Raw genomic sequence first — 12,324 nt, 5'->3', positions numbered from 1 at the left:
ATATTAAAATATTAATTAAATATTAAATAATTAATAATTAAAAAAATAAATATTAAAAGAATAAAAATAAATTATATATTTTTAACTTTTAATATTTTTTAACTTTTAATATTTTAAGCTTTTATTTTTAATAATTTATTAATATTTAAATATATATAGTTTAAAAGTTTAAAAAATATTTAAAAAATATTAAAAGTATATTAAAAGTATATTAAAAGTATATTAAAAGTATATTAAAAGTATATTAAAAATAATATTAAAAAGATTTATATTTAAAATATTAAAATTTAAAAAATTATATTATAATATTTTTAATATTAATTTAAAAGTATTTATAAATATAAAAATTATTAAGAAAATAAATATTAAATAAATTTATAGAAATTATTAAATAAATAAATATTAAAGTTAAATAAATAAATATTAACTTTTATTATTTATTTTAAATAATTTAAATTTTTATATATAATATTAAGTATTATTTAAAAGAATTATATTATTAATTTAATTTAAAATATAAAATAAAATATATTTTATATAAAAATAAATTATATTTTTAATTTTAAAATATTTAATTATAAATTATTTATATTTTTAATTTATTATTTAATTAAAAGTAAATAATTAAAGTTTTAAAATAAAATATAATAAATTTTTAAATTAATTTAATTAAATTTATTATATAAAGCTTTTATAATAATTTTATAATTATTTATAATATTATTTATTATTAAAAAATTTTTATATTAATATATTAAATTATATTTATTTAAATTATTATTATTAATTTATTAAAAATTAAATTATTATAAATTATAAACTATTTAATTTTAATATTATTAAATATTATATATAAAGTTATTATATAATTTAAATTTTTAAATTAATTAAAATAAATAAAAATAAAGTTATTATTTTTAATTAAAGTTTTAACTTTATTTAAATAAATGCTTATTTATTAACTTTATTATATTATAAATAAAACTATTTAAAATTAGTTATTTAATTAATTTATTAAATTAAAAATAACTTTTAAATAAAGTAATTATACTTTATTATTATATAAAGTATTTAAGTTTATAGTTTTAATAATTTTATTATAAATAAAAGAAAATATAATTATTAATAATTAAATATATAATTATATAAAAATAAATTTTATTTTAAAAAAGTTAATAATATTTAAAATAATTAATATATTTTAAAATAAATTAAAAATTATAAGTTTAATTTAAAGGAAATTAAGATTTATAAAAATTTTAAACTTAAAATTAAAAGCTTTTTTAAATTTTAACTTTTAAAGAAAAAATATTAAAAGATTTAAAAGGTTTAAATAAAGTTAAATTAAGTTATAATATAATAAAATAATTAAATAAAATTAATTAAAAATTATAATTATAAATCTTTTAACTTTATATTTAAAAGTTATTATAATTTTATAATAATATTTAAAGTTTTATATTTTATAATAATAATATAATATAATAAATTTAAATAATTTTAATATTTTTAAATTTTAACTTTAATTTATTTAATTTATTTAATTTATTTAATTTATTTAATTTATTTAATTTATTTAATTTATTTAATTTACTTAATTTATTTAATTTACTTAATTTATTTAATTTACTTAATTTATTTAATTTATTTAATTTATTTAATTTATTTAATTTATTTAATTTATTTAATTTACTTAATTTATTTAATTTATTATTTTAAATATTTTTAAAGACTTTTTATTTTTAATTTACTGTGGTCGCGTAGCGGATACCCGACAAAGCTCGTGACATTTAATGGCATAAAACCGAAATTGACTGGACATGTCCTGACATAAAGGAATGGTAGGCAGGACGAACTACAATAGTGATATATGGCATATTCAAGCTTCCGAGACATATAATATGGAATTCTCCACCAGCAGTAAGTCAGGGTTGGCCGTCGATCACGGGCCGTTCCTCACAACTAAAGTTCTTGGAGGAGGACCGATATGGACTTAGCGAAGGAGTGCTCCCCGGATTGCTCCCCGGATTGCAAAATATACGCATGTCTGAGGCCAGCCATACGATAAAATGAAACGTTGGCCGGGCGTGAAAAGACCAGACTAAACAATATTCGCAGCTGACACCGCAACAATGTCCAGCATCTTCCGCAAAGCGCTGGCTCTCAGGCTACTGGCTGGAATGCGAATCTGTTCTCCGTTTCTGTGCCGGCACACAGGCTCTTTCTCCTCACCGAGATGGTTCTCACAGTCCCCGACGATGTGCCGCGAGGGAAATCCTTGCTTGCTATCTTTGAGGTTAAGATGTACATTTCTCTTGGCCCTGATTTAAGATACAGGGTTCGTTATTGGCGGCGGGGGCGTTGGTTGTATAATTCCGGGTTACTACCTCTCAAAAGAGATAGGTAAGCGACCATAAGAGGCTGGGTGAGCGGATGCTGGCTGCGTATAAACGGGAATATAAGTCAAAGTAGAAGCGGTGCGTTCCCTGCCGGGCTTTTAGGCAGCTTGAGCAGGAGCCACCCACACATGCTTTGGGACGTCATCCCAGGCGTGATGCGTAGAGCTTGAGAAGCTAACGAACCGAAAATCCTGGTCGATCGGGAAACCACAGCAGATCCAAGGACAGAACCCTGACGGAAGTGTCAATCAAAATTCAACGTCTCTGCTTGCTGAATTCTTTCCAGGCAAGGCATGAGTTTGATCTTTGCAACGAGGCCTTATTACATTGCTCAAGTTAATCACTACTCCACTCAGTGCAGCGCCAGTTTGAATGCAACGACTGTCATGAAACTAAGCCATAGATATCAAGATCATATATGTGCCACTGACCTCATTCACCTCGGTCCGAGGTAGCCTTCCTTGACGTGCACTCGTATATACTGGGGGCAGCCCTTTAACATTCCTGCAGCCATGTGTTGCTTCATTTCAGCTAATCTGAGACGGGCCACAATGTGGTTTAAATTCTTATTCACAAATATTACATGCTGCTCAAGATGCCTGAATCTGGTAGCCAACGTGTGTAAACCAAGCTGCAATCTCACTGCAACGTCAGCTGCAGCCTGAAAACGATTTACCCCAAGCCGCTACTTACCTAGGTACGCTGACGATGGGCAGAACAGAACCAAGATATAAAGTCGCTGGCCAATCAAGAATCGAGGTGATACTCGGCCTGTAAGCAGCTGAAAGGCCGTCCATACGCACGTGAGGTCTTGAGTGCTTACCACCTCATGAAGGCGCCATGTATGTCCTCGGACGTATACGGAAAAGAAGCGAAACCACATACTCACGTGAGGTGCCTGGTCGAACCACTTCTTCTCTATTAGGAAGTGCGATTACATTTTGCCCCCGACGCAGTCCAAGCACAACATCTCTGTCAATCCGCACGGGGTCACGACAAGAGAAACTCGGCCATGAATTTTCTAGCCCAAACGGGAAAGCTCGTCATCGAAGGCACGAGGAGACATTGTGTGCTGATATTTTTTAACTGCATTCAGGGCCTTAGATAGGCCACCGAGTAATTCGTGTCCTCGATGACAAGCAAGCGGCCCCGTCCCAGCTGAGAGAAGTGCAACAATGAAATAACACGGAATTGTCTTATCTCAGCTGACAACAGCCTGCACACGCACGAGGCGCACCGCCCCGGACTGACCGGCCACCGCCAACTGGTACAGCCTCATCACATGCCAGAAAATATCTAATTGAACAGCGTACGAGTATGGATTCCATGGCTAGACCGCCAGATCAGGGCATGGGTCCGATACCTAGGTACCTACATGTGACTGTGCCCGCTATGGATCCTGTAACCCCCCAGTCAAGAAGCTGTCGTGCCACTCTCAGCTGTCAGCAAACAATTTTTCTTATACGAATAGGATTAGCCTCTACGGTGTCGCCGGTCGGCGTCTGATGTAATTTTGCAGGATCCCTCTACAGTATATAACAGAGTGGCTCACAAAGCTGGCTCGAACATGGCAAAGGGTGTTCCCAGCAAAGACATCTCAACTTTGCTGTAATACAATGGCGACAATAGAAGGTGTGACAGGGAAGCAGTTTGCCCTCGGGACAAAGGAGTACCCCGAGTGGCAGTACCAGTACGCCACGACAACTTACGGCGTTGACCATGATATGCAGCCGGGCCTGATCATCCAGCCCGAGAGCAAACAGGACATCAAGCTCGCAGTGCTCTTCGCCAGGGCCCAGAAGAAGGCCATCGCCATCCGCACAGGTGGCCACCAGTACAGCGGCGCCTCGTCCACGAGCAAGGATAATATCCTGCTCGACCTTCGCACCACCTTCCAGGGGCCCGAAGACCTGGCCTACTTCGAGAAAGACGACAACAGCTACGTCCGCGCCAGCGTGAGCTGGAGCCTGGGCAGGTTCAACGCCTTCCTGGGGTCCCACAAGGCCTTCGTGCCTCACGGGCAATGCACGGCCGTGCACGTGGGCGGACACGCCCAGACGGGCGGGTACGGGCAGCTGGGCCGCAGCTTCGGGCTGTTTGGGGACCACATCCGGTCGCTCGAGGTGGTCGACCACGCCGGTGAGGAGAGGGAGGTAACGCGGGCGGGGGACCCGGAGCTCTTCTACGCGTGGCTGGGTGGCAGCCCGGGGAACCTGGGGGTGCTGACGCATTTCACCGTCGAGGTTCACCGTGACGCCGACTACCCCGGCTCGCGGGGGCTCAAGGCGCTCCACCTGTACGACACCAAGAAGCTGCGGCAGCTGTTGCAGGTGCTGGCCGAGATGAACGACGACGAGGACTTCCCGCGCAACTACGACCTGTGCATCAGCGTGCTGAGCTCGTCGTTTGACATCCTGGGCCTCATGGGCGGGCTAGACAACAAGATGGAGGAAGCGCACCCCGAGATCTTCGGCGAGGACGGCAATCCCGTGTGGCCGCGCATGATCGTTGTGTACGCGCAGTTTGTCCCCTTCACCAAGGACGACAGGCCCGACATGGGCTTCTTCGAGCGCCTGCGCACGGGCTGCTGGTTCCAGACGGGCGTGGAGGAGAAGCCCATGTCGGAGCTGACGGCCGACTGGATCTTCCGAAATACCAGGGAGTTCGACCTGCCCTACGTCAAGCGGACGTATCTGACCACCTCGACGGAGCTGAGCACCAACGGCTGGGTCGACTGGGTGGTCGGGAGGATGGACGAGGTCGTTCGGCCAGTCGGGAACGGCCAGTGGCTCTCGGCGCAGCTGCAGTGCTTTGGTGGCAAGCACTCGCGGTTCAGAACGAATGCCGATAACGGGACGTCGTTCAGCGTGAGTAGACCATCCCGTCTCAATGTTGCTGTTTTACACAAACAACATGAGCTTACAATCCGCGGCAGTGGCGGGACTCGACTTTTTGTTTCACCATCGACAACTTTCACAAGCCATCTAAGAAGGCCGCCGCCGAGGCATGGGCGCACACAAACGATGTGCAGGCCATCGGGCCCAAGGGCATCTTCAGCAAGCAGGACCGACGTGTGCTGTGGGGATCGTATGGAAACTTCGACCTCGATGAGGCATGGGGGTTCTATTACGATGACCGGACTCAGTACGAGAGGTTAATGAAAGCTAGGAAGATCGCTGATCCTAATGGAACCTTTACTCCAAACACTTTCTTAGTTAAGAGAGCGGCCTAAGTTTAATAGATTAGTTAAAATTATAATTATTATATATTTTAAAGTAGTTATAAATATATAAAAGTATTATATAATATTATATTTATTATATATATATTTATTTATTTAAAGTTTAATTTATATAAATATAAAAATATTTAAAAATATATTTAATTTAATTATTTAATATATTTTATTTTAATTAAAAAGTATTTTATATAATATTTCTTTTAAAAATTATTAATAGAAATAAAAAGAAATAAATTATAATATATATAATAAAAATATTTTTATTAAATGTAAAGTTAAAATATTTATAATTATAATTTTTAATTAATTTTTAATTAATTATTTTATTATATTAAAATTTAATTTAATTTAATTTAATTTTAATCTTTCTTTAATTTAATAATTCTTTATATTTTAAAAATTAAAACTTTATATTATTTAAATTTAAATTTATAATTATTTAATTTATTTATAAAATATATTAATTATTTTAAATATTAATAACTTTTTAAAATAAAATTTATTTTATAAAATTATATATTTTAATTATTAATAGTTATTTCTTTATTTATTTATAATAAAATAAATTATTAAAATAATAAATTTAAATAATAAAATATAATTACTTTATTTAAAATTATATTTTAATTAAATAATATAATAAATTAAATAACTTTTAAATAATTTTATTTATAATATATTAAAGTTAATAAATAAATATTTATATAAATAAAATTAAAACTTTAATTAAAAATAATTATTTTATTTTATATTATAATTAACTTATATTTATTTAAAATATATAATAAATTTAATATATATATAATAAAGTTAATATTTTAAATTATTTATTAATATTAAATTAATTTATAATTTATAATATTTTAATTTTTAATAAAATAATATAAATTAATTTAATATTATTTAATATATTAATATAAAATAAATTTTTAAATAATAAATAATATTATAAATAATTATAAATTTATTAAAAAAATTTATATAATAAATTTAATTAAATTAAGTTTTAAAATATATTATATTTTATTCTTTTAAAACTTTAACTATTTACTTTTAATTTAATAATAAAATTTAAAAATATAAATAATTTATATAATAAAAATATATATTAAATTAATAAATATAATTTATATTTTAAAAATTAATTTATATTATATTTCTTTTAAAATATTAAAAATATATTTATTAAAGTATTTATAATTTATATATTTAATATTTTAATTAATTAAAAGTTAATTTAATAAGAAATAAATATATAATAATTAAAAATAAATATAAAAATATTTAATCTCTTTTTTATATTTTAAAAACTTTAATTTCTAATTATTATAAAACTTTATAATATTATATAATATAACTTATATCTTATTAAAATATTTCTAAACACTTTATATAATTTCACTAAAAGTAAATACTAATAATACTAACTATAAGTGTTCTAATTAAGAGATTACTTATAAATTCTTATTGCCGGCTAACCGGTGTGTAAGCCGGAAGTTTATTTTAAAGGATGTTAAAGGTCTCCTTATATAATAAAAGATTTCTAGAAATAAACACGCTATATTTAAAAAAGCTAGACCTAGTTCCCGCTATACATATATAATGTAATATTAGTTAAAGATAGACTGTTCTACACCTTATATCTCTAAACATTACTCTAACTCCACTAAAATACTTAAAAGTATAATTATAAAAGAAAGTTAGTATAGTATAGTAATTAAATAAGTTATATTTTAATAAGGATATAGTTTTAATAAGACTTTTATTTTTAATTTAATAATAGATTTTACTTATAAGTAGAATTTTCTATTTATATTAATTTATATTAAGCTTTAATATATATTTCTTACTTTATTATAAACTATAATTACTTTAAAAGATTTATATATATTTTATTATTAAATTAATATTTTTATTAATTTATAAATTAATTTTATAAAATTAGTATAATATATTAATTTTTATTAATATAGCTTTTATAGTTATAATATTTAATAATTAAATTTAATAAATATACTTTTAATAATTATTACTTTAATAATTAATATTTTTAACTTTAATAATTAATATAAAATTTAAATTTTATTATTTACTTTTATTATTATTAATATTAATAATAAAATAATAAAATTAAATTAAAGATTATAAATAAGTTAGTAAATATCTTTTATATAAAAGTAAAATATATTTTTATAATATATTTTAAATATTAAAGCTAACCTTTAAAAACTTTTATTTAATTAAAAATATATAACCCTTAATAATATAAAGTAATTAATAGTAATATTATAATTAATAATATTTCTTTAAATATATATATATAATAAAGTATAATAGAATTATATTTATTAATTCTTTTATATTAATTAATTATTAATAAAATTATAAAAACTATTTAAAGTATTTTTATATTTTATATAAAAAGTTATATACTTTAAGTTAATAAAGTAACTTAATAAATAATATAAACTTTAAAAAAATATATATTTTAATAAATATATTAGTATAATTAATAATATATATATTATAGCTTATATTTTATAAATAAATAAATTAAATAAAAAATTAAAAAGGATAGTATTATAAAATATTTTATTATAATAAAAAGTAATAAATTATTTATATATATATTAACTAGTAATAAAGGTTTAATAAGTAATTATATACTTTTAATATAGTTATAAAAAGAGTTTTAAAGTTTTTAAATAGATTTTATCTAATAAATATAGAATTGAAGCTTTAAAAAGTATTTTAATATTATTTATATTAATATAATATTATTTTTAAAATTAAAAAAAGTAAAAACTATATAATATAAAGAAATTATATAACCTTTATTATACTTATCTTTATATTATAATAAAGTAAATATTTAAGTTATTAAAAAAATAAAAGATTATTTAAATCTTTATACTTAAATATAATATTAAAATATAAATTAAATTTATTTATATTTATATAATATTATAAAACTTTTAATTAACTTTAAATAAATAGAAAGATAAGGTTTTAAAAGATATTAAAAGAGCTTTTAATAAATTATTTTATAAACTTATTACTATAAAGTAAAGTAAATAGTTTATTAAATAAAACTTAAGGTATTAAGGAAAGTAATTACTATAAAAATATAATTAAATTATTATAAAAGGTATTATAATAGTATTAATTAAGGAAAAGTAGTAGTTTTAATAGGAAATTCTAGTAATTTATTAGTTAAGTATTAAAGAGTTATTAATTAAGTATTTAAAGCTTAACTTTTAAGTATCTTTTATAAAAGGTATTAAAATTTAATACTTTTAGTTAAAATAAAGTATTTTAATATTAAAAAGTTTTAAATTTATTAATTAAGTTTTTATTTATATATATTAATTTAAATTTTAATTTTATTAATTAATTAGAGATATAAAAGTTTTAATACTTAAAATTTAAATTTATTAAGAGAGTTAAATACTTTATTAATTATAATTAAAAATATTAAAATTTATTATATTTTAAGTAATATTTTAATATATTTTAATATAAGGAGAGATAAAATTTAATTATTAATAGGTTATATAAAATAAAGAATAAATTATAAAATATATATTTTAAATTTTAATAGAATATAATTTATAAAGTTAAATAAAAATATTTAATATAGCCCTTAAAGTAATTAAAAGTTTTTAACTACTATTATATTACTAAGTATATTTATAACTTATTAACCCTTTTAACTTAATTAATATTATTTACTTTTTAACTATTATTAACTTTTTAAGTTTAAGTTACTATTAGGTTATTCTTAACTACTTCCTTATATTATTTTATATTATAATAGTTAAAAGTTTATTATAAACTTAAATAAATAAGTAATTATTATTTTATTATTATAAAGGTTTAGTTAACTATTTTTACTTTATAGTAAGCTTATAAATCTTTAAAAATAGCTATAATTATATTAATTTTTATAGGCTTATTTAATTAAATAGCTATAATTAGTATATTATTACTTAAAGTATTACTAGTTTTTAAGCTTATTAAATAGTTAGAAAAAATTAAAGTTTTAATAGAAAATAATAATATATTACTAACTTTTAAGGCTTAATTTAAATTATTAAAATCCTTTAATTAAGTATAGTAATACTTATAAATTAATTTATTACTAAACTTTTTCTTTTATTAATTATAATATAATTATTAAGAGACTTCTTTTATAATAAAATATTAATCTCTTTATTTAGTATAACTTTTTTAAGATATTTTTATAAACTATTTTATTTTTAAACTTTATATTTAAAAGTTAATTTATATTTAATTAATAATTAATTATTAATATAAAGTTTTCCTTTAAACTTTTAACTTTATTAATTTTTATTATATAATATATTAAAATATATTAAAAATATTATAAATTATTTATATTACTTTTTTAATATTATATTTTATTTTAAATAACTTAACTATTTATAATTAAAAGGCTATTCTTTTAATAAGGTGCTAATAAACTTCTTTTATATAAGTTTTATTATAATTAATTTATTAAATTATTTTATTTATAACTATATAAATTTAAATAATACCTTTTAAATTATTAAAGTTAATATTATATATAAGTTTAAAGTATATTATTATTTACTTATAAATCCTTTTATAATTAATAATATAATCTTTTATTTCTATAAGTCTACTTTAATTAAAAATATAGTTAATATTAATTTTAACTAATAATAAACTTAATTAATAAATTTAATAAAGTTAAAAAGTCTTTATTATTAAAAGAATTTATATAAATATATTTAATAGGGAAATACTATTTTTAATACTATAAATAACTTAATTAATAAAGAATTTAAAGGTTATTATAATAATTAAAAAGTATATACTTTTAATTAATAATAGTATAATTAATTTATTTATAATTAAAAATAATAACTTATAATTATAATAATAATAATATAAACTTCTCCTTACTTAATTAAATTACTTAATAAAAAAAATAGTAATAACCTTAATTTCTAATAAATAACTTTTAGGTTAATACCTAAAAAGAAATAATTACATATATAAGGGGCTTAGCGAGAAGGTTACTTTATAGGGGCTCACACCATACTAACTTTCCTTTGTGATTACACCCTAAAGAGACCACACCGTATGTTTCGTGCCCCCTCTTCCACCAAGATCTACTGGTGAGGGGAGTCAGTCCTTTTTCTATCACAGGTACGGGTCGAAATCTGCCTGTCCTGTCCTGCTAACCGAGTGGTGATTATCAATCATAGCGGGAAACATGCCCATGGCGAAAGCTAAAAGCCGCGGGCCCTCCTCATGTCGCAGCTCGAATCTGTCGAGCCGCCATCCTACTTCTCGTTCCTCCATTCGGGCGCCAATTTATCGTACTCCACCGGCTGATACCGGCGGGCACTTGCACTCCCCTCACCCCACCTCGCCTCCATCCATTTCCGCCTCGCCTCAAAATTGTCAAGATGCTCGTCGATCCAGTTGATGTCGTCGTCTAGGCAGAGGTCCATGACCGGCCACCACCCGCGGCACATGTTTATCGGGTTAGGCGGCAGCCCCCCGGCGGGAGGAAGCCTGCCATTGATGTTGTATTTGGCGTTGGGTAGGTCCAGCACGATGGAATTGCCAAAGTCGACCCACACCACACGCCACTGGCACTCCTGAACGCCTTGTTCTCGCCGTCTATGTTCATTTCCGGCCCCTTCTTCGCCATTTCCCGAGTGAGAGGAGGAGGCCGAGAAGGAAGAATGATGGTGTTCTTTTTTCGTGCAAACAACAACAACGTTCCGCGAGGCCGGATCACCGTGGGATACACGGATATGCCGTAGGGCACTTTCGGCCTCAGCAGCCTGTGCTACCAGGTCCATGCGAACCTCTGTCGGGATCTTCTTATATTCGCGCGTCTCAAGTAGCTGCAATATGCTGTCGCCCGGGATGTACTCCATCAGGAGCAGGCGCACGTTGCGTGTTACCTTAATGGTGCGACGCAGAGCCTCGTCCGACGACTTTTGCTGTTGTTTTCCTCTGGTGGCGGTGCCGGCAGCGCTGTTGCTGACCAGCTCCAGCTCGTAGGGGACGTCGAAGGACCAGCAGCCCTCGAAGCGCGGAGTGCACCTGCCGTCGAAACCTTGCTTCTTGATCATCTCCTCAATCCTCGTGTAGGCGGCAGCCTCACGAGACCATTCGGACTCGGTGAGGCCCACGGGTGACCAGCCAATGTCCCAATCCATGCCTTCCCACCTGTAGAGCGGGTCGAAGATCTTGGCAACAAGCTGGCCCTGTATGCCCTCTACAGTGCACTGCACGACCTGGGCGTGAGCGCCGTCACGTACCCTGATTTGGCGGACGATTTTGAGGCAGCGTGGCGTCCTGTCATGGTAAGGCGTCGTTTTCCTTGGGCGGTGTCTGAGATATCTCTTAGTAATAGTCCCGGGTGGGATTTTATGTAAGTCGGTGTTATGCCTGGGTACTGTACCTAGGCCCATGGGGTAAAGTTATCTCGTGGTTTCCAAATCTCACTTGGGCGCAGTATTTCAGCTAGGATTATCGGGTCGCTTAGGCGGGATACCTTAAAATACTTATAACATTAACCATTGTTAAAGGGTGTTAGCGGCTCGTGTTATTTAATTTTAAAGCACGCGTTAATAATATAAAGTAGGGTGGGCCTCTTATTATTATTAAAATAGTATT

General features: G+C 28.4%; 2 protein-coding genes across 2 annotated transcripts; one reads left to right on the top strand and one right to left on the bottom strand.

The window, feature by feature from the left end:
* The first annotated feature begins 3,914 nt into the window (after nt 1-3,914).
* Nucleotides 3,915-5,705, top strand: KVR01_012224 (uncharacterized protein). Its single transcript, XM_044791661.1, has 2 exons — nt 3,915-5,266; nt 5,335-5,705. The coding sequence occupies exons 1-2, from the start codon at nt 4,016-4,018 to the stop codon at nt 5,629-5,631; spliced, it is 1,548 nt and encodes a 515-aa protein (XP_044638802.1). The 5' UTR covers nt 3,915-4,015; the 3' UTR covers nt 5,632-5,705.
* Nucleotides 5,706-10,973: 5,268 nt separating this feature from the next.
* On the bottom strand, nt 10,974-12,010 carry KVR01_012209 (uncharacterized protein; the record flags this gene model as incomplete). Its single annotated transcript, XM_044793834.1, is given in 2 exon segments — nt 10,974-11,967; nt 11,982-12,010. 2 exon segments carry the CDS (start codon nt 12,008-12,010, stop codon nt 10,974-10,976), a joined length of 1,023 nt encoding a protein of 340 aa, XP_044638787.1.
* Between the last annotated feature and the right edge of the window lie 314 nt (nt 12,011-12,324).

This window comes from Diaporthe batatas (genome assembly GCF_019321695.1).
Source record: "Diaporthe batatas strain CRI 302-4 chromosome Unknown Contig00018, whole genome shotgun sequence".
Lineage (NCBI taxonomy): Eukaryota > Fungi > Ascomycota > Sordariomycetes > Diaporthales > Diaporthaceae > Diaporthe > Diaporthe batatas.
The sequence above is the reverse complement of the archived record's forward strand: the minus strand, read 5'-3'. Positions and strand labels throughout refer to the sequence as shown.

What these genes read in the sequence shown, in the direction of transcription:
- KVR01_012224 (XM_044791661.1), top strand. Translation starts at nt 4,016, where the DNA reads ATGGCGACAATAGAAGGTGTGACAGGGAAGCAGTTTGCCCTCGGGACA. An exon ending in ATAACGGGACGTCGTTCAGC is followed by an intron (nt 5,267 to 5,334) that starts GTGAGTAGACCA and finishes AATCCGCGGCAG; the next exon opens with TGGCGGGACTCGACTTTTTG.